This window comes from Anopheles aquasalis, chromosome 3 (assembly GCF_943734665.1).
Source record: "Anopheles aquasalis chromosome 3, idAnoAquaMG_Q_19, whole genome shotgun sequence".
NCBI lineage: Eukaryota > Metazoa > Arthropoda > Insecta > Diptera > Culicidae > Anopheles > Anopheles aquasalis.
Genome location: NC_064878.1, coordinates 32,552,763 through 32,576,595, shown reverse-complemented (window position 1 = coordinate 32,576,595; position 23,833 = coordinate 32,552,763). Strand labels below are relative to the sequence as shown.

Here is a 23,833-nt window from a genome sequence, read left to right as displayed (position 1 = left end):
AACAGTTCAACTCAGCCAAGCTGGTGCGCTCTCGCCTATCAATGTCAACCGAGAAAAGCAATCCAGGCCATTTGGAATTGGTGTCCCGAGATATTTGAGATATGTACATGTACTTTAAATTCAATGATTTTATACGCGTTTCCGAACGCTTGAAACATCCCTAAAAGAAAAAAAACGTTCTTGCAAAGTACGCATAACGCCAACAGAGACTGGCGAGTAAGGAAAATGCATAAAGCGGCCATATGTTAAGTTTTAAACGAAGGTTTAGATAATAAACAAAATAGAATCAGCAAATAAGAATAGATCGTGGTGTTCTTTGGAGAAACAAAAAGCACGATAACGATACGATAACCAATGCTTGAAGAGGCGAATATCGGCAAGATTGTGTCTATTTTCATGGCAAGTAATCATGGCCAATATATGACGTGGTCAAAGGTTATAATATCTCGGTACGAAGCATGGAAATTGGAGAAAAGACAGAGAAATAATATTTAACTAGTACCGTTTGATACGATTGATTGGTAAGTGTGTTTTTGTGTTTAACTTTAAAACGTTGACAGTAACTTATAAAGAAAGCGGAAGCGCGAAAATGAAAGAAAAACAAAGAGCGTGTGTCAAAAGGAGCGGAAAATAGAAACGGCTGAAAATGACATGATTAGATGAATGCTACGCAATCCGAATATTTGATAGAGGCCCAACAAAAAAGGGAGAGTAGTAGGAAAATTACAATAAAAACTACAAGCAGTTTTTGGCAATTGAGTCGTCTTCCCCGATGAACTGTGGTCGATTTCAGATTCAGCTGAAAAATCAGAAGCGTTTTATAAGACAAACCCGAAACGGAAGGAACTTAAACGAGGGGCACTAGATGGTGCTGGTGCGATGCTTCCGTTGAAGAATGAAGAATGAGAACTGCAGCAAACATTAGCATTACATGAATGAATGCAATGGAATATCTAAAAAACAAACTGCTAACGAAATCAGTACCATATCTTGAATTTCTCTTTCGGTTGAATGTTAGAAGGAACAAGATGTACTCGTAACTCTTAACTAGTAAATTCGGTCAGCTTCGTCGATTGAAGTTGTGATCAAAAGCAAAGAGTGATGATAGAGAAATAGAGAACTACTCTCCGCTCGATCGATTAATCACCCTCATCTTCATCAAGATTGGATAGGATTTTTTTGAATTCCTTTCGTGAAATATGGGACGGACGAAAGGTTGCTAACGTGCAAAAAAATCTGGTACATCACACGAACCGCTCAATATTTCATGATTTGTCTGTTATGGCGAAAAAGTACACATACATTTATATAACCGAATGTAAACCCCTTATTGTGTATTTATTCTTTGCTGTAAACACGCATATTTATCTTGGGCCAGCTGTACGATAATTTGTTGGTATCCAACAGTTTGGCTAAGCCAGCTCCAACTTACATTGTTTTTTTCTCGTTCAGTCGGGGCGACCCCGTATATTTATTCGCCAAATACGGCCCCGCTACCCTCACTCTCAGCCCCTGGGAACAACTTACATTGTGATATAACAAATTATGCCGTACTTCGCAATAGTGCTGTTCCATGCGTGCAATATTGATGAAAAGATTTCAAATTCATGACGTTGATGCATAATTCTGCACTCAACAACTCTCCGTTGCAATGTCTATTTGGAATGGAATGGGTGCATATTAGCAGTTTATCTTGGTGAACCTCAACTAGTGAACTGTTGGAAACATGCACTCTCCAATTCCGATTGTAAAACATGTAGAATCCGACGGTGAAAGCAGGGAGACCGAATCAATTCTTAGAATACAGAACAGCTATTCCTACGCTTCTTCATATACAAATGCATGTGTTCCCAGTGATGATGAGCTCTTAAGTTGCTAATGGTCATGATAATTTCCAATTCATGTGTAACTTCATGGATCATTTAATTTGCTGATTAGTCGGTCACTTTGGCATTGCACGCATCCTCGTTCGACTCATGAAATATAGCAGCCTTAATCTCCCTCCTGTCCTGATGATTGCATTCATTCCAATTTTGAAGTTAGCGATCTGTATGCGATCGATTGTCCACAGCAAGTATGTTGTTATGTCACCATAATGAATGATTTAACGTAAAAAATAAATCAAGATTAATCTGGAACCAAAGTTAGAGCTCTTTCTACAAACGCTTGGTTATCAAACAATAGTTGTAGATAGAACAATTACACAAAACACACGCTCGCAACTAATACATGAAGGAATCATTTAATCAATTCATTATTAGCAACAATCATCATTTGTACCACCAAGCACCTAGCACCAGTCCAATCGAAGCGTGCCATTCCACATTAGTCCACTCCGATGGTATTTGCTAAACATCCGTTTGGTGGCGCGTGCGATGTTAACCGTCGGCCTTAACAACATAGAAAATGGAGGATGCGACCAGCAAGCAAAAAATCTATTACTAATAATAAGGTTAACTCTGTTGTCGCTGGGATGTGATTGGCCTGATGATTAGAGCCACGCGCCCAATATAAATAAACGACGCAAACCGGCAACCAGCCTTCAATCGTAGTAGAGCAGGTTTTTTTTTAGATTCGCAAAAAAAGGCTATGATTAGACACACGCATAGATTCCACATTCACATAATCACTTCAAACGGGATGGAACAAACTAGAAACGCCTGATCGCATTGAATAGCAAGGGATTGTAATGCCCGACCTGCAATCCCACCAGAAACGCGTTTGTGTAATATTACGAAATGAGCAGAAACGTGACTTTGGATATTACAGTTCATCGGTTAAAGAAACGGCCCAACACAACCGAATAGTCCAAGGATATGGAATAAGGCATGTGTGTTTGCATCTACATTTAATCAAATGCAAACGATGCACCAGGAGTGATAGTGGGATGAACAGTGAGAAGGACGTATTTGAGCAGAAGCGCTCAAACGATTGCGAAATTTGCGTCGATTGCATTGTTGAAGTAAGCGAAGGAAGTAATCGAGATGGATCGAATAAATTATTATGGATTAATTTTTAAACAATGGTTCAGTGTGTGTTTTAATACATCATGCTCTATGAATATTCCTTATTTTTCTATTACTATTTCATATTTCCTTATTAGTATTCAATTTCATGGTACAACTCTTGTTTTGCCTCATGTAGTTTGAATTAATAAAGCTTTTCTCTAGAAGCCAGCTAGAAGTAGCCAGCTTTCACCAACCAGCATCCGTCGCAAAGAATGGTACTCTTATCGAACTGTGCTGTTGTATGATTATCTAGAAGCGGTAAAGTATGCAAGTTTAATTTTTTGTCTTATTATTTACAATGTAACATAAAAGGGAGTAACTATCGCGTATACTGCCTGAATGTATAGAATCCACTAATATTTCATTCAAACATTTTATACATACTATTTGGCTATAAAAACACACCGAGCAACATTTAACAAATTAGTATTCCGACCGCGGCTTGGCCTAACCTCGATTTTTCATATTCATTTATTTCTTTAGTTACTTTTCGAATCCATTAATGCTTAGGATCTTGCCGAGATTCTGGCAAAAGGCACAATCTATTACGTGATGATTCACTTACCAAAGATCTTCAGCAAGACCAATACACAGTATCCCGTAATTATCACGTTTTCCATTTAAACAGCAAATTCTTCACAAAACCAAACCTGAAAGCTGTCTTTGGGTTTGTCACTGATTTTTTGGGAATGTGACCCTCAACCGCTGATCACGCAACATTAAGAAAAACCTTTCTTGCCGACTCGATCACTGATCGATCTCTGTTCGCATGGTTCGCATGTCACGATCGAGTAGATTGCTCAGTCGCGCACTTGGGCAATCTGAGCTTGTCCACCAGACCATGAAATGTAATGAAACCATATCAACCACCGAAATACGGAAAGAAAATGAGCATTTCGGTTGCTTTCGATTGGCCAACACTGACAATGGAAATTAGATTGAACACGCCAGTGATGTGCGAAGTGGAACCAAGTGTATCGATAATCGATGACATCCAACATTGAAACGACTCCAAATTCCCGCTGTAACAATCAAATAGTGGGATCCGTAGGATGAGTTAAGGTAAACGAGATTGACCTCTTCATTTGCAACGTTACATAACACAATATTTTGACTCGAGGCTCGTTTCTATTCTGGATGTAACTAACACAATATTTTCCGTATAGTGTTGTGTGATCCCTGCGTTGGTTGGCGGTAAAGTGATGGTTTTGGGCATAGATCAGACTGTGTAACATTATTCAAACTCTGCATGTTGCTTCACTTAAACAGAAACAATGCTTTTACTTTGAAATAATTCAACACATTTTTTCTCCATCTGCATCTACCACCAGCAGCAAGTCCAAGAGCCGCAGCAGTCGTTGTGACCGCAGTCGTTGGTCACCACACTTACATTTGGCCTGTCGATCACTCTCCTATTCATCCGTAGCCTTTATTTCTCTCTTTTCCTTTTGGCTATCTGTGTTGACCAAATCTCAGGTGGACATTTTTGCTAGCCATTTTCTTTGCTTGAGCAAGTGCTGGTTTAGGTTTGGGGCCGAAACAAATCGACAGAAATTGCTGCCAGGCGTGTTGCTGTCGGCGGTTGCATTTGCAATGAACCGGTGGAAGGAGAAGACGTTACACTTCAGTAGTTATTTTGCATAGATATAAATACGCCAAAAGAAGTTAAGAGTATCAAACCGATAGCAACACTTCAACGGTACACCTCGCATTATCGCATCTTGAAACACTAGTGTCCATTTTGTGCAAAGCCTCAGGGCCGCAATAAGAAAAGAAAAAGAAGTGTGCGTCAGTGTAATTTCCGGTCGCATCCGTCCGACGACAGAAAAAGAAAATGAGAAAAGTGTGGATTCTCGGGCTCTTGTTCGCCTTCGCGCTGCTGGTGACGGTGACTAATGGGCACGAGAAGAAGAAAGAAAGTGCGTTTGAGGAGAGCGGCGGCAGTGAACACGGTGGCGATCATCATTCGAAGAAAGGTGATAAGGGTGATAAGGGATACGAGAAGAAGCACGGGCTAGAGAAATCGGAAAAGGGCAGCAAGGGCAAGGAGGAGCACGAGTCGCACTACGGGGAGGAAGGTGGCCACAAGAAGGAAAGCCACGATGAGGGTGATCACTACAAGAAGCATCACGAGGAGAAGAAGGGCTCGAAGCATGGCAAAAAGGGCCACAAGAAGGGCCACAAGAAGGGCTCGAAAACTACCGGTTATCACCACAAGTCGCACAAGGACGACTACCACAAGGAGCACAAGTTCTACGACGATCACCATAAGGAGGGCCACCACAAGAAGTTCGGTGATTTCAACGAGTTCCACAAGAAGGCCGGTGGAGATCACAAAAAGGGAGGTCATCACGAGTCTGCGCACAAGGAGGATAAATACGCCAAGAAGGGCCACACCGATAAGGGCCATTTCGATGATGAGCACAAGGGCTGGAAGCACAAGCATGGCCACGACTCGCACCATTCGCACAAGGACAGCTATGGCAAGAAAGGTGGCAAATCGGGAGGCAGTGAACACGGCTTCAAGAAGGGAGATGGCAAGCATTGATGTGGGTCGGTCACCGCGTGGGTCCAAGGGGCGTCCTGGAATGGAATCGCATTGTTAGCACAATTTCTACATTATAACAATTTCATAATAAACCGTATAGATCAATGTTAATCAAATAGTTGGAGATTATTTTACTGGAAGCGAGAAGCATAAAATAGATGATGATCCTAGATTTCTTGTTGCAGATCTGTTTTTTTATAGTTATTATACACATATAAATATATCTCGGAAAAACACGGCATGGACCTGAGAACCCAAACACATTTCTGGACACAGCTGATAATACAGCGAAGACGTGGTGCCACCTTGATGCGCGCAGATAGGATGTTGCGCGTGTGGAAAGATTTTCGATGACCGATAGTGTTGCCACTTCATTGCAACTGGCACGTTTCGGTTTGGATTGAAGCCGTGTGATAAAATCAATCCAAAAACTCAAACACCTGTCATCGATTTCGGTGATTATGGGACCACCAGCAGCGATAGCGTTCGGTCTAGTTCGGTTCGCTTTGTCAAACTTATTGATCGACCCCAACGAAGCTATCTAATTGGTGTCCCGTTAGCTCTACGTGGGTACAGGTTGTTGGCATCGGGGAGCAAGTAGTGAAGGAGTGAGCTGTCACTCGGTAATCCATCCGACCATTTCTCTGAAAAGTGTGGTATTACCATTACGTACTTAAGCCGCCGTGGGTTGGCTACTTGAACGCGACAGTAAAAGTCGTCAGTTAACTGAGACCGGCAGTGCAGGTCAGTCAGGTGCCAGCTCACCTTACACAGGTGCTTCCCCGTACATCACAGCTGTTTGCAAACTATTCAGAGGAGAAAACAAATCGGTACTGCTTGTAGTGGTATAGTGCTTCCTGGTGTCATAATTTGGACCGACGACGACGACGACGACCACGGCGACGAGTCACTTCTAATTAATCCGGTAATATTAGCATTCGTCTTTGTATTCAGAAAATGTGCTCCAATATTCCATGATTGTAGCAATTATCATTCTTTCATAAGCATTCGCTGCATCACGGTCGCTATCTTCGGTTTATTTTTTTTACCGTCCGATCTATTCTTCCGGTCGCACCGAAGCAGAATCAGCAGCATCATATAGCTCCAATCTCGCTGCGACGCTGTGTACGCTTCCCACAATGAAAAAAAGAACAGATTGTGTCTCAAACGCGAAGAGATGCCCCCCCGGGGGCGCGGATTCGGTTCTTTAGAAGCAGATCAACAACAAGTAGCTTTCGATCTAGTGAGCAAGAATAAAAAAAGGCCATGGTTTTTGTTGCTAAAAAACTTCGAAAGGAGAAAAAAAAGGTACTGATAATGAGTGTGCGCTCGTGTAGCTAGCCACCCCCCCCCCCCCCCGCCTTTATGTAGCGGGTACTTCCCTCTCAAATAGAATTATCTCAAATCAATCCTGCTTTTTATGTTTCGTACGGACATTCGTGAGCTGACAATACAGGGGTGTTACAATCAGCAGCATCCTCCAGCGAGTAGTATACGTAGCACGATTTGGATCGTTGACCACTTTGCTTGAACACGTCAATCGGAGCGGTTGTGGCGTTTTAGGTAGAGAAGAATAGTCCAAAAGAGTACACACGTTAATTTGCACGTGAAGTTGAACAACCTGTTGGAAATGTACAGCTCAGGATTTAGAAAAGGTAAAGCATTATTTTTGTTACATTAGCGACACAGTCGGTATTGCTAACCAACGACGAGAGTTGATCGACGAGTGTGAATATACTAAATTCACACATATTTAATAAGTTAGTAAGATTGTGCACGTGTGTGTTAAAATGTGTATTCTCTGTTCAAAAGTGCAAGTGGAAGATCAACTGAACTGAACTGTTTTTATTCCACAGTTCAAGTGTATAGACTATTTACACGGGAATTATTCCGACTGCATCTCCAACACAGGTGCATTATCTATGGGCTTAAAAGTTTCAAGTACAACGTGTAATATTAATTGACCCACTTCAACTAGCTTAGTACTGCGGGAAACTACGTTCTTGCCTCTTTCGAGTAGCATCGACTAAACAGGATGTATCGATTGCAACGTCAAGGCTTTGTTTCGTATGCAGATAAAACGAGCAACGATCGTCGCTGTTTGAAGTGGAAAATTTACGGAGTCTACTATTCATTGTCTTTGACTGTTTTGGTGCTGGTTTGTGGTTGACTCGTTGTGTTTGATCCACTTATAGCGCTCAGCTTTACAGACTACCTGCCTTACCCTTGACTCATGAGCATCCTGCAAGCACAAGAAAATCATCGGTAAAAACACTCAAATTTAATGAGTTTCAATCGGTATTGCTACCGCCCAGGATGAGTTCACAAACATTTTAATTGAGCTTACGTGATGAGAGACATTGCTGATTATTCCAGGGCGCTTGATGTACGAGTGTTAATGAGTACGCTAATGCAATGTCTAGTGGTTTTTTTTTTTTCATCGCATTTTTGGCTACAAGCTACGAGCTGTACCATTATCTTGGCGCTACAATCAGCAACAAAATAATTGGTTCAACTTCTCCTTTAGTTACGACGCTAAATCAGACGCTTTTGATTAGAGTGACGTTTTCAGTTATCGGCGTGAACAACCGTTCCGCACCCAAATCATTAACTAACGCGCAACGGGAAATCAATGGAATGTTAATGAACTTGCTTGCTTCGGAATATTAATTAACTGTTCGGTTGATGCGTTTCAACTAGAACAGAACAGACACTCTAATCGGGCCTTATCGTTCCGCAGATACAATGAAGTTCACGCCACCGCCCGCTTCATTAAGCACCCCTTTGATCATCCCGGACAAAATTATGATGGGCCCGGGCCCGTCGAACTGTTCGAAGCGGGTACTAACCGCCATGACAAACACCGTGCTGAGCAATTTCCATTCCGAACTTTTCCGTACGATGGACGACATCAAAGACGGACTGCGGTATATCTTCCAAACGGAGAATCGGGCGACAATGTGCGTCAGCGGATCAGCTCACGCCGCCATGGAGTCTCTGCTGTGCAATCTGCTCGAGGACGGCGACCGGGTGCTGATTGCCGTCAATGGAATTTGGGCAGAACGAGCCGTCGAGATGGCCGGACGTTATGGTGCCGATGTGCGAACGATCGAAGGACCACCGGATCGTCCGTTCAGCCTGGAGACGCTGGCTCGCGCTATTGAACTGCATCAGCCCAAATGTCTGTTCCTGACCCACGGTGACTCATCGAGCGGGTTGCTCCAACCACTCGAAGGTGTCGGAAACCTCTGTCATCGTCACAACTGTCTGCTGATAGTAGATGCCGTCGCTTCGCTCTGCGGTGTGCCATTCTACATGGACAAATGGGAAATCGATGCGGTGTACACGGGTGCCCAAAAGGTCCTCGGTGCCCCGCCCGGCATTACACCCATTTCCATCAGCCCGAAAGCACTGTAAGTGTACGCGCGTAAGCGCTTGCGATAAGTCAGGACGGCAGCTCACGTGCAACGCTTGGTCTATTATTTCTTCCAGTGAGGTGATAAGAAACAGACGCACAAAATCCAAAGTGTTTTATTGGGATTTGCTGCTGCTCGGCAACTATTGGGGCTGCTACGATGAACCCAAACGGTAGGAAACGGTGAACGGACCAAAAGGTACATTTTTTTACTTGACACTTGATCTTACCTTCGTTGTGCAAACACAGGTATCACCACACCGTAGCGTCCAATCTGATATTCGCACTCCGAGAAGCATTGGCACAGATCGCGGAAGAAGGCCTGGAAAAGCAGATCAAGCGTCGCATGGAATGCGCCGAGGTGCTGTACGAAGGGCTGGGCAAGATGGGACTGGAAATATTCGTCAAAGATCCCCGACACCGGCTACCTACAGTTACCGGCATCATGATTCCCAAGGGTGTCGATTGGTGGAAGGTTTCCCAGTACGCAATGAACAAGTGAGTATCCGGTGGCTGGTTTCAAACGATCGCGCAACGATCATCAACGGTTCTTCGTTTTTCTTTTCTTTCTCAACAGTTTTTCGCTTGAGGTCCAAGGTGGCCTGGGACCCACGTTTGGCAAAGCATGGCGCGTTGGAATAATGGGTGAATGTTCCACCGTACAGAAAATCCAATTCTACCTCTACGGATTAAAGGAATCGCTCAAAGCTACTCATCCCAACTACGTGTTTGAGGAAAGCAACGGCTATCATTAAGTAGTCTGATAAAAGTAAGACTACCAATTTCGGTATTCGATTCGTACGCATGCACAATTGCGTATGAGAGATCCGCGGCTGGAGATCCTCAGCGCAGGCGCTACTAACGTTACTACAAGCGATTGTTACTTATACAAGGCCACTATCTGATAAAATGAATCCTGGTAAGCTAAACTGAAATACACTCTTTGTCAATAACACCACAATGGTTGTTGTTTATGTTATCGCCCATCCGTAAAATGGTATTAGGTGTTCAAGCTGCGGAAATGAACAGAGCACCGATTTCATTATCTTTGTTTCCTTAACAATAAAATAACACCGGGGTACAACTCACAATACGTAATAGCTGTAATATGTAAATGTCTCCTTGATTTTTTTCCTTTCTACGTATATCGAGTAAACTATACTTCTAGGAGTCTGAAACTATACTACTGCTACTGTAGTTCACCAAAACTCTTCAATGTGTCCTGTAAAATGGAAAATAATTTCTATTTTTCTGTATGTCTCATAATATCTCTAAAACTATTGAACCAATTAGCCAGAATTTGTCTTACGTATTTGAGACTTTTTTTTCTGCTCAAGAAAGTACTCTCACACCAATGAAAAGTATTTTCCTGCATGGCTCGGATAATTCTGCACAAAATCAAATTTTTCATAGAAATGTTTTTTTTTTGAGGACAAGTTATGTTTTGCCTGTTCAAATGCAATCTACACAATTAATGCTTTTCCAGGAGTGATTGGTATATGACAAAGCGATTGTATCGAGTATATTGTATTGGTAGGTACCTATCGACGGATGTTCATCAATTTAGCTGTAAATGACCGGGATCAGGATATCATCATGGAGTATTTTTAACTCCGATGCTGTATAAGCATCCGGGATATTCACACGCTATCGAAACTGCAACCTCTGTCTCCTCATAATACATTCCTTCTTGTTTAGTTATTATACCTTTTTCAGCTTGAATCTTTTAAATGAGCCTGCGCGGTCACACGACCGACCCTCCGACATACAGCAAAGTTCATTCGTTACCTAGGAAACAGACTTCAAAACATCGTTTTCCGTTGCTCTGCGTGGAGTGGTGGTGTGCAGGATTCCAGTTTTAAAGTTTGCCTTTATATTATCAAAGAAAAAGTCATTTCCATGGAAGATTTCAATAATAACTCTTCAGAAATAGGGTCCTCTGAGCGTCCTGCATCGCGACGCGGTGTTGGTTCAAATCGAAATGACCCAAGCATGACCATTAACAACGATTCCTCAACTTCTAGTCCAGCTCCGATAGTAAGACCGGGAACCGCAATGAAGTGAGTAATGCTAGGTAGAATAATTGTTTAGATCTACAATAAAGGATGGTTTTCGGAATTGTTTCATTAATCCGTTTCGTTGCAAGACCTCCCTCTGCAAGACGAAGCGGAACGGCTAGTCGTTTGGCGGCACATAATGTTATAGCGATGAGTTCTGCGACATCGCAACGGATTGGAACGGCATTGGGGAGCGTTGGAAATGTACGTATCGATTATTTCCCATTCTCTGGTTTACCATCCCAAGCGGCTAATCCACTATTTACCCCAATATGTTCGCATTAAAACCTCTTTTTCAGCGTATGACTGATAGGCCCATCACGCAGCATGGCATTAGTGGGCTTTCTACGTCTTATGGGAGACTTGGGACGGCTACCGGAGGTAATCGTCAGATTAAAGACAAAAGGTACTGGCAGGCATTGCTGCAAAGCAAAATTCAGGAAATCAATCAAGAAACTGATAAGCTTATGAAGGAGAAAAAAGTACTTGATCGTGAGCGTTCTGCCCGTAAAATCTATGAAAAACGGGTAAAAGAAGCGGCCAAAGAGTTAACAAACCTGCAGTCTACGCTCACATCAATGAATTTGTCACTAGACAACTTTAGCTCTGGTATGACTAGACAGCATTTGTTAAACGAAACTGCTGCCCTGCGTGAACGCAATGAGCACGTGCAGGAACAGTTGGAGCTGATTTTTAAGCAACGCCAACTGAAGGATTCGGAAAATCGTGATTTAGAGAAGGAAACAGAGAAAGAGAAAAATAAAGTCAACGAAATGATCAATTCGCTCCCAGAAGATGGCCAACGCAAGTATCGTGAGCTGCAAGCTGCGTCGGAAAGTCTTAGAAAGCAGAACACTCTCTACCACAGCCAAATCAGTGAAATAGAGAAGCAGAAGGAACGGCTCACAACGTTAATTATGAACTCCCAAACCAGATCCGACGCGCACCGGTTGAAATCCAAGTTGAAAGAGCTGGTGGCCAAAAGAAATGCGATGCGTGATGAGGAAAACCATCGCCTATCGCCAGCACAAGAGCGGGAAAAGTTGATCGCTGAAGTGCGCTCAAATAACCATAGCCTGGCCAGTATTGGAAAGCAACAGAAGATCATCGAAGATCAACTTAATGAGAAGAAGGAAATGTTGCAGCAGGTCGAGCAGGATCTCGAAGAGGGCAACTCCGAGCGTCACATAAAGTACAAAGAGCTGAAAAAGCGAGACGAGTTAATGTCGACGTTCATGGACAGTTTCAAAAGAAATATGGAACTGGAGAAAAATAGTAAGGATTTTTTGTTCTATATAGTAATCACTATTTGATTGTAAAATGTTTCTGTTTCAGATATTGAAAAACTGAAAAATCAGATAACCTATGCCATCGAGCAAATTACCCTGCAAGGAATCAACATGAAGAATTTAAACGAAGAAAAACTGGATGGAAGTGGATTCATATCAAAGAACGATCTAAACTCCCACTCGGGTCTTATTAAGGAGTATAAAAAGTTGGGGATTCACCTGAAACAATTGCAGATACTCGAAAATCGTACCCTGCAGCAGGTTAATACACTTCGACAGGAAGAAACCGATGTCCTTAGTAACATTCAAAGATACTCCAATTTGGAGGTTCCGCGATCGGAGGCGATCGTCAAAATGAATGAGCTGACCTCAGTGCTGCAGGAGCTGGAAGATAAGAAACGCGTAACCGATAACGTTGTGGAGGAGGCACGCAATAGGAATCAAGAGCTTAAAATCAATCTCAAGAGCAATGAAACCTATCGTCAAATTTCGCATCTTGAAGACAAGCTTGTTGATCTAATGAAAGGCAATAAGACACTCCAAGAAGACGTCGAGCAAATGGAGCAGGTTTGCAATGCATTCCGGAAGTAGTGAGGAAGTACAAATATTAGTTAAAACCATCCTATTTACAGGACCACAATTACTCTACAATGCGTACCGAGGCAAACAAACTGGTGGATCAACACAACCAAATGCTGTGTACAGAATTGGATGCTGGAGTTACCCGTTTGATGTAAGATCATTTCAATCCTTTTCAGTTTAATTTATCCAGAAACATCCCACTGAATAGAGTTTGTTTTTGATTTGATGATCATTGTAACACTGTTTTACGTTTTTACGCTGCACAGTTTCTAAAAGTGATCATGCGTGTAAATAAGAGCAATAAAAAATAATATCGTCTACAAATCGAATAGCATTCATTTATCAAAAAAAATGTGTACGAACAAGTTTTTACAGCAAACTACGGTGATGCGAACGAATGCCGTGAGGATTGTTAAACTGTTTGTGGAATTCATTTATTGTGACCTTGGCTCTATGAAACAACGAGTGTTGTTAGGTATTGCAGCAATTTGCTGATAATTTTCACGGTCAATAAATACCATTCAAATAATACCGCCAAAGCAGAAAAGCGCTAACTGAGTATTTCCTCTTAAATATAAAAGATACACAAACGGCTTGAACTCCAGAGTAGAATGAATCGGATACATTTAATTACAAAACTCCGGGAAAGGAACCGGGAGGGGAGGGAAAGGGTGGCCACTGACCTACAATCATTATTAGCTCCGGTCTACAGCGAATGCTATACTAAAGCAAAAGAACAGTATCACTGCTGCTCCTGTTCTTCCTCCCTGTCTTGGTTCTTCATATCGTTCATGTCCTTCGGATTCTTTATGACCGCTGTTCTTGGTCCTCCTCGCCGGACTGCTTGTGCTCTTTTTCCGCACCGTTCTGATAATGCACCGCTGTACGCAGGATATCATCGCCATCGTTGAATGTGACACGAACGATGTAACGCATGAGCGGAAGTGATTACGTACCGTGCTTGCGTGCTGTCGCCATGTGCTCCTTAAGAGCGGCCTCTGAAGGATTGCGCGATTCCGCACGCCATCCGCAATGATCGTATTCCAGTTCGTTGCCTCTCTCATGGTGTGTTTGATGAATCCACTCGGAGGAGCTGGTGGGAACAGTCTTCGTGGTACTCTTGAAAAATTGTGGCCTGTTCCGATTCCGATTCCGAATCCGGTTCTGGCCGTGGTTGTGGTCGCTGTGAAAGCGCCTGCGGGTTCTCCACCGACCTCTGGTAACCGGCTCTCTTCCGCTCCACTGTCGTGATGATCCTCTTACTTTGTTCCATTTGATGGCCCCTGCTGGCAAGAAGCACACACTTTTCCAACGCGTTGCCGTGCGAATGCTTCAAACCTCCGGAATGGATGTAACGTTCCGTTCAAATCGGCGGCGTTTCGCGGCCTTGATGCGAACAGAGACGAGTACAGGGACGGGTGAGAAGCAGGGACATCCGACGCCTTGAGACCAACATTGGGGCGTCGGAGACGTTCCGGCAACGTGTGTTGAAGGAGATGAAGGAAGCGTACCGCTTTAAAATGGGAATGCTGTTTGCACCGGAGTTGTTGTCCTTTGTCCTTTGTGATAGGATCCGAATTACTGTCGAGATTCCTTCCTGGCGACGTCGTTGATAGCTTGTTAGAGATGGAGATCCTTTCTGTTCACGATCGAGATGATGAGCCCAACAAGATGATCTCCGAGCGTCGGGTGGATCGTGGTGAAGATTGAACCGGAAAGGGAGCATAGTTAATGCATAGTTGGTGGAACAGGATACACCGCTGGTCGCGATCCTCATGATGCTTCCGTCTAGCCAATGTTTGTCTTTTTCAGTTCACCGATCATGAATTCCGTTTCTGGTGCTGGCTGTTCTCCTTCGGGTCAGTCCTTGGATAGAATCTGGGGAAAGGCGCTTCCGCTTGGTCCCGGATTTTCGTATCGACTCACCATTTACTGGCTCCTGTTCCGGGGAGCAATTCATACACGACGCTCAGCGTATCCTTATCCCCGGCTTATCAGCTGTCCTTGCCGGCTTGCCGTTTCGCCATCCAGACCTAAAACCCATTAAATGAAACGAATGAAATTACCCCTCTCGATGGAACGCCTCTCTTCATCTTTAATTTACCGGAAAACCACTATTTTCACGATTTTCACTTCATTTCCGTGTTTGTTTTCTAAAACGATTTGAAAGCCGGCTACAGTCGTCTACAGTCGGCTACAGTCGTCTACAGTCGGTTTTGTTTTGGTTTCGTTAAAGGCCGCTAGGAAGCGCATAAAGCAGTTTAACCTCCTTTTATACGACCGCGCTCCAGCGGGTGTGTGGGTGTGTGTTTGTTGGGCGCGGACGTGGAGAAATCGGGAGTGACAACTCACCACGTCGTTGTTTGTTTGAAGAGCTAAAACGCAACAAAAACACAAAAACCTGCGAAGCTTAGTGGTTAAAAGTTAAAAGCGGGTCTTAACGCACAATAAACCTATCGGCCCTTCTTCCCGCGTTGTTAACGTTTTGCCGGAATAGATTCCCTGGGAATCGTGTGTGATCGTTGTTTCTGGCTCGGTCAAGAGTTGCCGGGTTACCTGTTCCTCTTTGCCGGATTTTGGTGTTCCGGCACGCGGCCACATCAGCAGCAGCAGCAGCAGCCGGGTGTTTAGCCGGGAATCGAATTTAGAACACGATGGCCATCAAACCGGGCATGGGAAGGAAGTCTTCCAACAAAAATCCTCCCTTCTTCAGCCATGAGTTCGTTATTCAAAACCATGCGGACATCGTCTCGTGCTTCGCGATGATCTTCGTCGTGGGAATTATGCTTCAGGTAAGGCAGCGTTCTTGGCTGTATCATGCAGAAGAGCATCATTGTGGTCCATCCGATTGGTGATACGTGCTGATTTTGCCGCTCTTCGCTACCCCCCTTGGCGACCTAGGACACGCTTACAGCAAAAGTGCCACGTAGTGACTTTCAAACGCGTGTGTCTTCTGGACCGTGACGCAATGATTTAATCCCTTTCATCCCTTTGGTTTCCGCTTCCCCAACAGCCGACACAGTCACTAGCTAGCACCTTTATTGCCTTACGCCACAATGTATCCGGAGCCGATCCAACACAGGAGAACCCGATGGGCGTCCAGTACTTGTATACGTCCGGCTGGAAGGATGCCTGTGCCGTGTTTTTCTACACGCTCATCTGCATTATCATGCACGCGGTCCTGCAGGAGTACGCGCTGGATGTAAGTGGTGACTGCTGCAGTCGTCCTTCTGGACACCTCTCCTCTAATCACTCGTCGTTTTTTTTTTGTAGAAAATTTCGAAAAAGCTGCATTTATCCAAATTCAAACTGTCACGCTTCAACGAATCCGGCCAGCTAGTGGTGTTCTACGCGATGTCCTTCCTCTGGGGGCTGGACCTGATCGTGCGTGAGCAGTACTTTGGCAACTTGCAGCGACTGTGGGAAGGCTATCCGGAGCACCCGATGATCTTCCTGCACAAGCTGTTCTTCATCATTCAGCTGGCGTACTACGCTCACATGCTGCCGGAGCTATACTTCCAGAAGGTGAAGCGAGATGAGCAGAAACCCAAAATCCAGCATGCGCTCGGTGGTCTGTTTGTCATCGGCACTGCCTACTTCTTAGGGTAAAGCGCAATGATAACAGCGGTTAAGGCATCCTTTCCACTAATCGCTTTTCCCCTTTCCCCTACAGCTTCCAGCGCATTGCCCTGGTCCTACTGACACTGCACTACTTCTGTGAGTTTATCTCGCACTCGTTCCAGTTGATTAACATTTTTGATAAAGAGGAAAAGTTCGTAAAACGTAAGTCGCCCGGCTCGTGCCACGTCGCTAGATGCCGGGGCAACTCCCTTTCACTTTTTTCAAGGTGGCCACAGTCAATGCAAATGGTTAACCGTTTCTCTGTTCCTTCTCTTTCCAGTGCGACTGATCCACAATGTGCTGTTTATCCTAACCCGTTTCGCCACGATGGTATTGGCCTTCCTTACGCTGTTCTACAGCATCGATAACATTACGCAAACCACGCGCGCCCTCATGCTTTCGATGGTATTCGGGCTGCAGGGATACCTGATTTTCGACTTCATTTCGAACGTGCTCCGCACAAAGCGGGAAAGCTCCTCGGAAGAGCGCACTAAGGTGACGGTCGGGGCAAACAAGACTGAAAAACCGAAAAAACAGAAAAAGAAGGAGAGCGATCTGCCGGAAGCCGACCAAAACTCCGCACCGTCCTCACCGACCGCCAGCGGTAGTGCCAACAACAGTGGCAAAGTGCGCAAGGTGAAAGTCAAGTAACGGCCCCCACGCCTGTCGACCGTGAAGCCGTATTTCTCCATCCATCGTTTTACCGCTCGCTTCGCTTCCTTTTGAAGAACAATACGTAATACTACAGGTGCAACAGGGAAGGATGAACAAAACACCGCCACAGGAACAAAACCGACAAAAAGGATAAGTTCATGCTACGGGTAGTCGCACAGTCTGACGATGGCTGTCTCTGTGGCAGGGCGCAACGGCCTACACGTATTGGCGTCTTCGTTTTGCGTGGCGATCGTATTACACACTTATTTCGCTAGTTTTTGCCTTTCAATCGTGCAGATGAATTTGCGATTTTTTTCATCCTTTTTTCCGCGTCTTATAAGATCACTCAGTCCGTACAAGCCAGAAGCCTTCGACCGTCTCTTTCCCCTTATACCCATCCAGCTACCCGGGTATGCGGGGAGTGCATTTATCTTAAAGATAATCTTCCATTAGAGACGAATGAAGCGTTCTGGGAGTTGCGCATCGTGTTAATCTATTTACGTTCCAACCGTCTATCAAATGTTCTGTATAAGATCCGCATTTTTTTTTGTTTTGTTCACTCTAATACAGGTAATTCTTACATAAAAATAGCGGAAAAAGTGTGTAATTTTACATATCCGAAAAATTGCTCTCTGTAATGATCCGTGGAAGTTGTTTTCGTAGAGTACATTCATGTTTATTACGCGATTCGTCAATGATAACCTTTGTGCTCGCACTTCAACGTCGCTGTCCTCTCACGGCTTATCGCCATGCTTTTCAACGCACTTTTGCTTTCCATTTTTGTCAATAACGCAGCTTCTGGAGGCCCACGTGTGGCCCTGCTTTATCTGGGGAATATCTGCGGAAACAATATAAGACAGTGGTGATTACTGAGTATATCATAATCATTCATAGCTTTCGATGAACAATCATGGGCTATGTAAGAATGTGTAGCACACCTGGCATCGCGTCAAAATCACCCCGACTGAATAGACTGCTTTGGCCGAATCCTTGCGCATTTCCCCAGGCGGGAGGGAAGGTAGGAAAGCCATAATTCACCGGACCTTGCTGTCTGCGTACACGTTGTAAGGTATCCAACAAACGATGGCCATCCGCTGGCCGACCTGTTTAAGAGGGACCGAAATCGTTCAAAAACCTCTTTCTCCTTTGCGGTCACTAGGTTCTCACCGTCAGTTGTTGTGCTGACTACCAATAGACCAGCGACCAGCAAGAAAATGGATGCACACTTCATGGTTCGACTGTAAATCTCAACTGAAGCACCAATCGCTGTCCACGTATCAACATGAACGTGCTCAGAATTCTCTAACGAAATTCCCTACCCGTACGGTAATCAGTATGTATGCTCCCGAATCGTCCCCGAATCCCCGATAGCAGAATAAACACAAACAACCATTTTCGTTATCAGTAACATGCGGTAATTCCAGTTCGTTCCATGCACCACAATCTCATTTTAACGATTCTCTCGGAAGCACCGACCATTTCACATTCGTCATTGACCGAATCAACTTTGTTTAACTAAACCTTCTAAGTTTAGCTTATTTGCAACAATACTCGACAAACTACTTAATTTTGCTTATATGTTATGCAAATGAATGCAGATTAAAATAAGGTTTTTAATTTGACCATATACCAGAGAGTTTATCTCTGCATCAGGTTGAACACGAAAACAGGTTCGTCGCTTTTGCTCAGATATCAAAGTGCAGTCTTTCTGGGGCATATAAGCAAAAAAGTGTCCAGTATTTATATGACGGGCGTTTTAGATTCCTGAAGTAATTGCATCGTCACGCCAAAAAGATATTTTTAGTGAAAGTATGTAGTATTCCTTCATCCGCAAATGAATATTCCAGTTTTCAGCGAACAAAAAAAAACGATTATTCTCCGGCAGTAAACGAACGAGCTGCTTGCATTGGCGAATGGGAGCATAAGCATATGAATCCTAGAAACAGTTAAGCTAAATGGCATTGGTGGGAATCAGAATTCCTAGGGGCTGAATTTTGAGAGAAAAGTCAGCCACTCGTTGCCATACACCGCCGGTTCGATTCATCTATGCGTGGTTTATGTGCAAATAACAGAGTCCAAAGCCGTTGGCCGTCGCTGAACATATGTTTATGATGTCTACCGGAACCGCAACCTGCTGTAGTAGTTTAGTCGGCTGAAGAATTGCATGAATTTGGCTAATGCCTGCAACCTGATGCTGCATAAGATGGAGCCGAGGCCGAAGAAGAAGCGAAAATGCTTCCACACAAGCAACCCCACCAATGGTCAAAAACGACAAAAGAAACCCAAGAAATCAGGTTCAAGTGTACGAATACAGGCGCACACGCGGCCCCTGAGACTAGCTCCAGAGATGGAAGTTACGATCGTTCCACCAGCAGGCCAGAAGGTGTACGATCAGCCCCCCTTCCCAATTCGGCCGATGCTCGCATGTGGTGGATACATGTTGGAGCATCCGCATGACACGACGACTTCTGCGATTCCCGGAATCGTCGTTTCGGTGATGTGATGGAGACCAACGCTCTCGTGCTCTGGCGAACGTCTGGCGCGAGAGCCTAGCGCAAAAGAGGCACACCACACAGTCTGACGACCACGATTTCCGCTATCCTCTGCTTGCCGCCACGCGATCAATGTAAGGTGGTGGTGTTGAAATGTATAAAGTTTCTTGCAACTACGCCGGTTTCGCCATTCATCCCGTATCTCTGCCCCGAAGAGCATCTTCGCCGAGGGTGTAGTTTTTGTGTATCGCGGATAGCGATTCTCTGCGTGTGTGTTTGTGTGTGTTCAGTGATCTTGACCTTCGGTCATTTATTTGATAGCGTGTGTGCTAGCCAGTGATTAGGTGCGCGAGCGCAAGTGATAAGACTCAGTGATCGTTCTGGTGATCGATATAAGCCTCATTTCATCATGAATCGTTACATCGTCGGAGTAGTGCTGGCGCTGTCGATCGCGATGATCTCGGTGCATGCAGGTAAGCAAAATTGAAACAAAATTATGTTCTCCAACGTTTGCCTTGCTCGTCTTGTATGCGAAGAATGTGTCTCTTTATTACGATCCCAGTTGTTTCATAGAGTTTAATGATGAAATCGCCTCTACGCTGACCTTAGTCATTCGCTGAACGACGGAAATAAAATCCGGTTTTCTGTTCTGTACACATTTACCAACAACAGGTCTTTTGGGGCAGATACTGCTTTGTTTGTTCCCCTTACTCACCTAGTCCCATCCTTCAACCGTTGGCCGCACTCGAACGAAACACACTCGAAAAAAAACCCCTGAAGAAGAGCTTCGTAGACTGCTCGTGACAGAGATGGAAGAAAACTCTAAATCCCCACAACGCAAAACCGGTGGCAACCAGTTCGACTGCATCATACATGGCGTTATATATAAAGCCGTCTCAAATTAACTCCTTCCACTCCACATATCGTTGATAAACATTTCAATGTTAATCGAGCATTCTTCCGCGATCAGTCGCTGGGATGGACCGTGTGTCAGCAAACATAGACAGGCATTCAGTGGAGTTTGCGAAACACAAGCACAAAATTGAGAGAATGAAAAGGGAAGCGCAATAATTGTCTCATGAATCATCAAATAGAATGCTCATCCTTTTATACATTTTATTGTAGTTCATTTCACAACAGATTGCCCCGGTGGTCCTTTGTTGGGTTTTTTTTCTTACAATAACGCCTTTGGCGTAAAGGGTAACGACTTTCTTGTTGCATAATTCTGTCCTTTTTGGCGAACGCCTTTTGCCTTTTCGGCAATCTGCTTTTGGTCGGTTGAATTGGCCGGTTGGGTCGGTTACGTAAACAGTTCCTTTTTCGTCAGATTGTTGCTAAAAACCACAATATCATATGAATTGTGCAACAGATCTCATATGCATCGCTAATACACTGAGATTACTTGTATTCCTGTACTCAACCTTCGTCACCTTGTTTTGGGGTTAATCTTTCTGTTGTTTGGTCTTTCAATGTCCAGTCCGGGATCTGGCAGCAGACGAGGTTACTGCTTATGTTACCAATGCCTTTGCTAGTGTTTGCCTTTGCCAGCCTCCAAGATACAACCTACGCTTGCGAGCATCCGCGGTCACCTCTTGAGCCGGATCGGAAACAACAAAAACTCTTTGTTAATCATGAATACTCGTCCATTTCCAGAAACTGGTTTTTACATCCCGAAAGCGTACTATACGATCGATGAGAACGGCTACAAATCACCGCTTATCTACATTGACAGTGTTCCGGTGAGTAGAGGACCTTGAGAAATTTCCATTTACAACTCCATTTCCCGTTGATTTGCTTTGCTGATGTGTGTATTTAACTTTATTTTGTGTTTTATTCCGCCATTCAACAGCAAATTTTCCATCGTGCTCGACGATCTGCTCAGTCACCAATCGGTAAGAGAGTGCTGCTTGGCCTTATTATAGGCCATCATATCCTTTCTATTTTTCAATGCTGATGGTCAATATTTCTTTGTTTCATTACTGCATCAGTTCCCAACTTTGGCTTCCCGATTAACTTCCCTGCCATTCCGTTCCCTCAACCCGGCCAAGGTGGTAACTTCCAGTCCGTTTCCATCACCAGCGGAGGGTAAGTTTGTAGGGCAGGCAGGTCGTTTTATTTTTTATTAGTAGCTCATTTCGGAAAACAACCAGCACACCAACAGGAGCAGCGGCGGCTGCAGCACGTGGCTATTAACTCCGTTTCCTGTGTTCGCTCATTGCCACTAACGACGCCTTGGTAGTTACTGATAGATTGAAGAAGGCATAAAGCTGATCTTATCTCAAGGCGGCGCAAGGCTACGCTGCCGATGCTGAGGTCATCCCTTTATTCCTAGCCACACATAATCGAATTGCACTCAGCTTTCCCAGAAGATTATACATCAGGGCTTCGTGCAATTGCAAGATGCTCTTACGAGAGGCCATCATTTTTCAAAACAATTGCTTTTTCCCGGAGCGTGCTATTTATAGCTATGCAGCAGGATGAGCCCAGATCTACCGTTAAATCGGACACAGGGAACTATCACATACAGTCACGCTAGCCAACAGAGTAGCGCCTGAACATAAATATCTCTCCCCTGCTTTCGTCCGCATGCCGCTTTCCTTTATCATCAGTATTATGTACTGGTTCATGCGCTCAAGCGGTCATGTAATTACGGGACGATCCATCAGCCATGTGCCCTGGCGAGTTTCCCCATGAAAGTACCATGATCATGATCTGAAATGCTATTGTGCGCTAGAGTTTGCTGTTGGAAGATTACCTGTATGAGTTCATAATCAAGAATACGAATAGGAGTTTGTTTGATAAACTTTAATGAAGATTATTTTAGCAGAGATGCAGCATTCAGTTGTACGCCGTTCTTGATTGGATTCTGTTTTATCATTTACAGTCCCGGAGGATTGAACAATCGTTTCGACGAAAACGGACAATCTGCGCCGGCCGCCACCATTAACACGTTCTCATCGCACAACGGACACGTCACCCACATGACTCATCTTGTCGACAAGGACGGCAAGGTGACGACGCACACGCAGTCCAACAACAACAACAAAAACAACAACAACAACAACAACAAGAGAAACTAAGCGACCGGCGATCGATCGGCGGCCGGAACGTAAAGATGTATCCGCAAAGATCACATCGAAAATGGTTGCTCTTAATCCTTAAATAGCCCGAAACCAGTATCACCAGCGACTCTACTGTCTGTATTATGCTAAGCATCGTTGTAAATCACCTCACTTCTTTTATTCGTCCATCGTTTTAAAAAATGCGTGTGCGTTTGCGTGTATTTTGTACTATTACCGGCGGAACACATTCTGAGTGAACCGTAGTGAAATGTGCGATAAGGATATAGAAATAATAAATTAACTCGGTAAGAACGAAGGTTTATTTATTATGCCGAACTATTAAAAACAAATTATGATCAACAAATGATAATTGGACTTCGGATCCTCTAATCGTTGATGATTAAAGCAGTACCATCTCGCAAGCTGCTCCTCAATATCTCAGGAATTTTGAATAATATTAAAATCAAATCTTAAGATGATGCTGGAGCTGGGGCTAAAAAATGAAGGTTTTTGCGATTTTTTTCTTCTGAATATAGCATTCACATTGAACTACAACTTTAGAAGAATATTAGATCAAGGTTTTCAAAAACGATTTATAAACATCTCAGCAATGTCATCAATTTTGAGGAGGCATTCTCCAATAAAAATCGTCATCAGAGATGTAAAAAGGAAATTGAATAGTTAAGGAGCTTCTGCAGAATCCATAGATAGGTTTTTGGTTAGTTTGAACATTTTCCCTTTTTGCGAGCATTTTGCAGTGGAACAAAATGATGATCTTGATCATTTTACGTGAACATTTATTAGCCACCAAGTAAATGTTATACACTTGAAGAGATCAACACTTCAAAAATATGAGTCCCGTACTTTTCATGACACGATAAACTTCGACTCTTGAACAACGATTTTTTTTTTTGGAAAAAACGGAGCCTGGTATGAAGCAAAGCTTTTTCACCGTTATTTGTCGTGTTTTTGTGAAATTCAAATAATTTTTAATTAGTTAGCGTGCTGAAGTTGAAAATCGGCGTGAAAATTGCTGATTGGTGTGTCATATAATAACTTTCAAACAATCGGTAGGTGTATAAAAAATGTGGGTTAAACCATTTTA

The 23,833-nt window shown here is 43.9% G+C and overlaps 7 protein-coding genes across 9 annotated transcripts in view; 6 read left to right on the top strand and 1 right to left on the bottom strand.

Annotated features, from left to right (window-relative positions):
- Positions 1-2,993, top strand: part of LOC126575286 (exostosin-1) — a 43,119-nt gene extending 40,126 nt beyond the window's left edge. For both annotated transcript variants that reach the window (XM_050235912.1, XM_050235911.1), the window contains exon 12: positions 1-2,993. This exon is cut by the window's left edge and continues 1,291 nt beyond it. The gene's annotated coding sequence lies outside the window, so the exon portion shown is untranslated.
- A 1,481-nt stretch (positions 2,994-4,474) lies between these two features.
- Positions 4,475-5,666, top strand: LOC126575203 (putative eggshell protein). The gene has a single exon (XM_050235780.1). It carries the CDS (start codon positions 4,843-4,845, stop codon positions 5,554-5,556), a length of 714 nt encoding a protein of 237 aa, XP_050091737.1. The 5' UTR covers positions 4,475-4,842; the 3' UTR covers positions 5,557-5,666.
- Positions 5,667-6,266: 600 nt separating this feature from the next.
- Positions 6,267-9,932, top strand: LOC126576177 (3-hydroxykynurenine transaminase). Of its 2 annotated transcripts, none has more exons than XM_050237343.1 (5): positions 6,267-6,481; positions 8,297-8,969; positions 9,049-9,144; positions 9,221-9,469; positions 9,549-9,932. In XM_050237343.1, the coding sequence occupies exons 2-5, from the start codon at positions 8,302-8,304 to the stop codon at positions 9,724-9,726; spliced, it is 1,191 nt and encodes a 396-aa protein (XP_050093300.1). In that variant the 5' UTR covers positions 6,267-6,481; positions 8,297-8,301; the 3' UTR covers positions 9,727-9,932. The 2 variants fall into 2 exon arrangements, with proteins under 2 accessions (XP_050093300.1, XP_050093299.1); XM_050237342.1 differs by lacking the exon at positions 6,267-6,481 and adding an exon at positions 7,102-7,211.
- An 812-nt stretch (positions 9,933-10,744) lies between these two features.
- Positions 10,745-13,211, top strand: LOC126575417 (intraflagellar transport protein 74 homolog). Its single transcript, XM_050236104.1, has 5 exons — positions 10,745-11,031; positions 11,118-11,232; positions 11,328-12,303; positions 12,364-12,884; positions 12,950-13,211. Exons 1-5 carry the CDS (start codon positions 10,871-10,873, stop codon positions 13,052-13,054), a joined length of 1,878 nt encoding a protein of 625 aa, XP_050092061.1. The 5' UTR covers positions 10,745-10,870; the 3' UTR covers positions 13,055-13,211.
- Positions 13,212-15,237: 2,026 nt separating this feature from the next.
- LOC126576480 (translocating chain-associated membrane protein 1) lies at positions 15,238-17,764 on the top strand. Its single transcript, XM_050237760.1, has 5 exons — positions 15,238-15,691; positions 15,913-16,101; positions 16,173-16,504; positions 16,573-16,682; positions 16,801-17,764. Exons 1-5 carry the CDS (start codon positions 15,554-15,556, stop codon positions 17,169-17,171), a joined length of 1,140 nt encoding a protein of 379 aa, XP_050093717.1. The 5' UTR covers positions 15,238-15,553; the 3' UTR covers positions 17,172-17,764.
- On the bottom strand, positions 17,466-18,405 carry LOC126576481 (uncharacterized). Its single transcript, XM_050237761.1, has 3 exons — positions 18,342-18,405; positions 18,113-18,277; positions 17,466-18,012 (listed from the first exon to the last, which is right to left on the bottom strand). Exons 1-3 carry the CDS (start codon positions 18,403-18,405, stop codon positions 17,909-17,911), a joined length of 333 nt encoding a protein of 110 aa, XP_050093718.1. The 3' UTR covers positions 17,466-17,908.
- A 1,388-nt stretch (positions 18,406-19,793) lies between these two features.
- Positions 19,794-23,811, top strand: LOC126578543 (putative uncharacterized protein DDB_G0271982). The gene is made up of 5 exons (XM_050241220.1): positions 19,794-20,139; positions 21,320-21,405; positions 21,516-21,558; positions 21,655-21,751; positions 22,551-23,811. Exons 1-5 carry the CDS (start codon positions 20,076-20,078, stop codon positions 22,744-22,746), a joined length of 486 nt encoding a protein of 161 aa, XP_050097177.1. The 5' UTR covers positions 19,794-20,075; the 3' UTR covers positions 22,747-23,811.
- The last annotated feature ends 22 nt before the right edge of the window (positions 23,812-23,833 follow it).

Bases quoted from the DNA above. Each gene is read 5' to 3' on its own strand.
- LOC126575417 (XM_050236104.1), top strand. From the start codon at position 10,871: ATGGAAGATTTCAATAATAACTCTTCAGAAATAGGGTCCTCTGAGCGT. The intron at 11,032-11,117 runs GTGAGTAATGCT...TTTCGTTGCAAG, and splicing joins AGACCGGGAACCGCAATGAA to ACCTCCCTCTGCAAGACGAA. The intron at 11,233-11,327 runs GTACGTATCGAT...CCTCTTTTTCAG, and splicing joins CATTGGGGAGCGTTGGAAAT to CGTATGACTGATAGGCCCAT.
- LOC126575203 (XM_050235780.1), top strand. From the start codon at position 4,843: ATGAGAAAAGTGTGGATTCTCGGGCTCTTGTTCGCCTTCGCGCTGCTG.
- LOC126576480 (XM_050237760.1), top strand. From the start codon at position 15,554: ATGGCCATCAAACCGGGCATGGGAAGGAAGTCTTCCAACAAAAATCCT. The intron at 16,102-16,172 runs GTAAGTGGTGAC...TTTTTTTTGTAG, and splicing joins TGCAGGAGTACGCGCTGGAT to AAAATTTCGAAAAAGCTGCA. The intron at 16,683-16,800 runs GTAAGTCGCCCG...TTCTCTTTCCAG, and splicing joins AGAGGAAAAGTTCGTAAAAC to TGCGACTGATCCACAATGTG.
- LOC126578543 (XM_050241220.1), top strand. From the start codon at position 20,076: ATGAATCGTTACATCGTCGGAGTAGTGCTGGCGCTGTCGATCGCGATG. The intron at 21,559-21,654 runs GTAAGAGAGTGC...TTACTGCATCAG, and splicing joins ATCTGCTCAGTCACCAATCG to TTCCCAACTTTGGCTTCCCG. The intron at 21,752-22,550 runs GTAAGTTTGTAG...TATCATTTACAG, and splicing joins GTTTCCATCACCAGCGGAGG to TCCCGGAGGATTGAACAATC.
- LOC126576177 (XM_050237342.1), top strand. From the start codon at position 7,187: ATGTACAGCTCAGGATTTAGAAAAG. The intron at 7,212-8,296 runs GTAAAGCATTAT...ATCGTTCCGCAG, and splicing joins CAGCTCAGGATTTAGAAAAG to ATACAATGAAGTTCACGCCA. The intron at 9,470-9,548 runs GTGAGTATCCGG...CTTTCTCAACAG, and splicing joins TCCCAGTACGCAATGAACAA to TTTTTCGCTTGAGGTCCAAG.
- LOC126576481 (XM_050237761.1), bottom strand. From the start codon at position 18,405: ATGAAGTGTGCATCCATTTTCTTGCTGGTCGCTGGTCTATTGGTAGTC. The intron at 18,278-18,341 runs GTGAGAACCTAG...CCTCTTAAACAG, and splicing joins AGTCAGCACAACAACTGACG to GTCGGCCAGCGGATGGCCAT. The intron at 18,013-18,112 runs GTGTGCTACACA...TTGTTTCCGCAG, and splicing joins TGATTTTGACGCGATGCCAG to ATATTCCCCAGATAAAGCAG.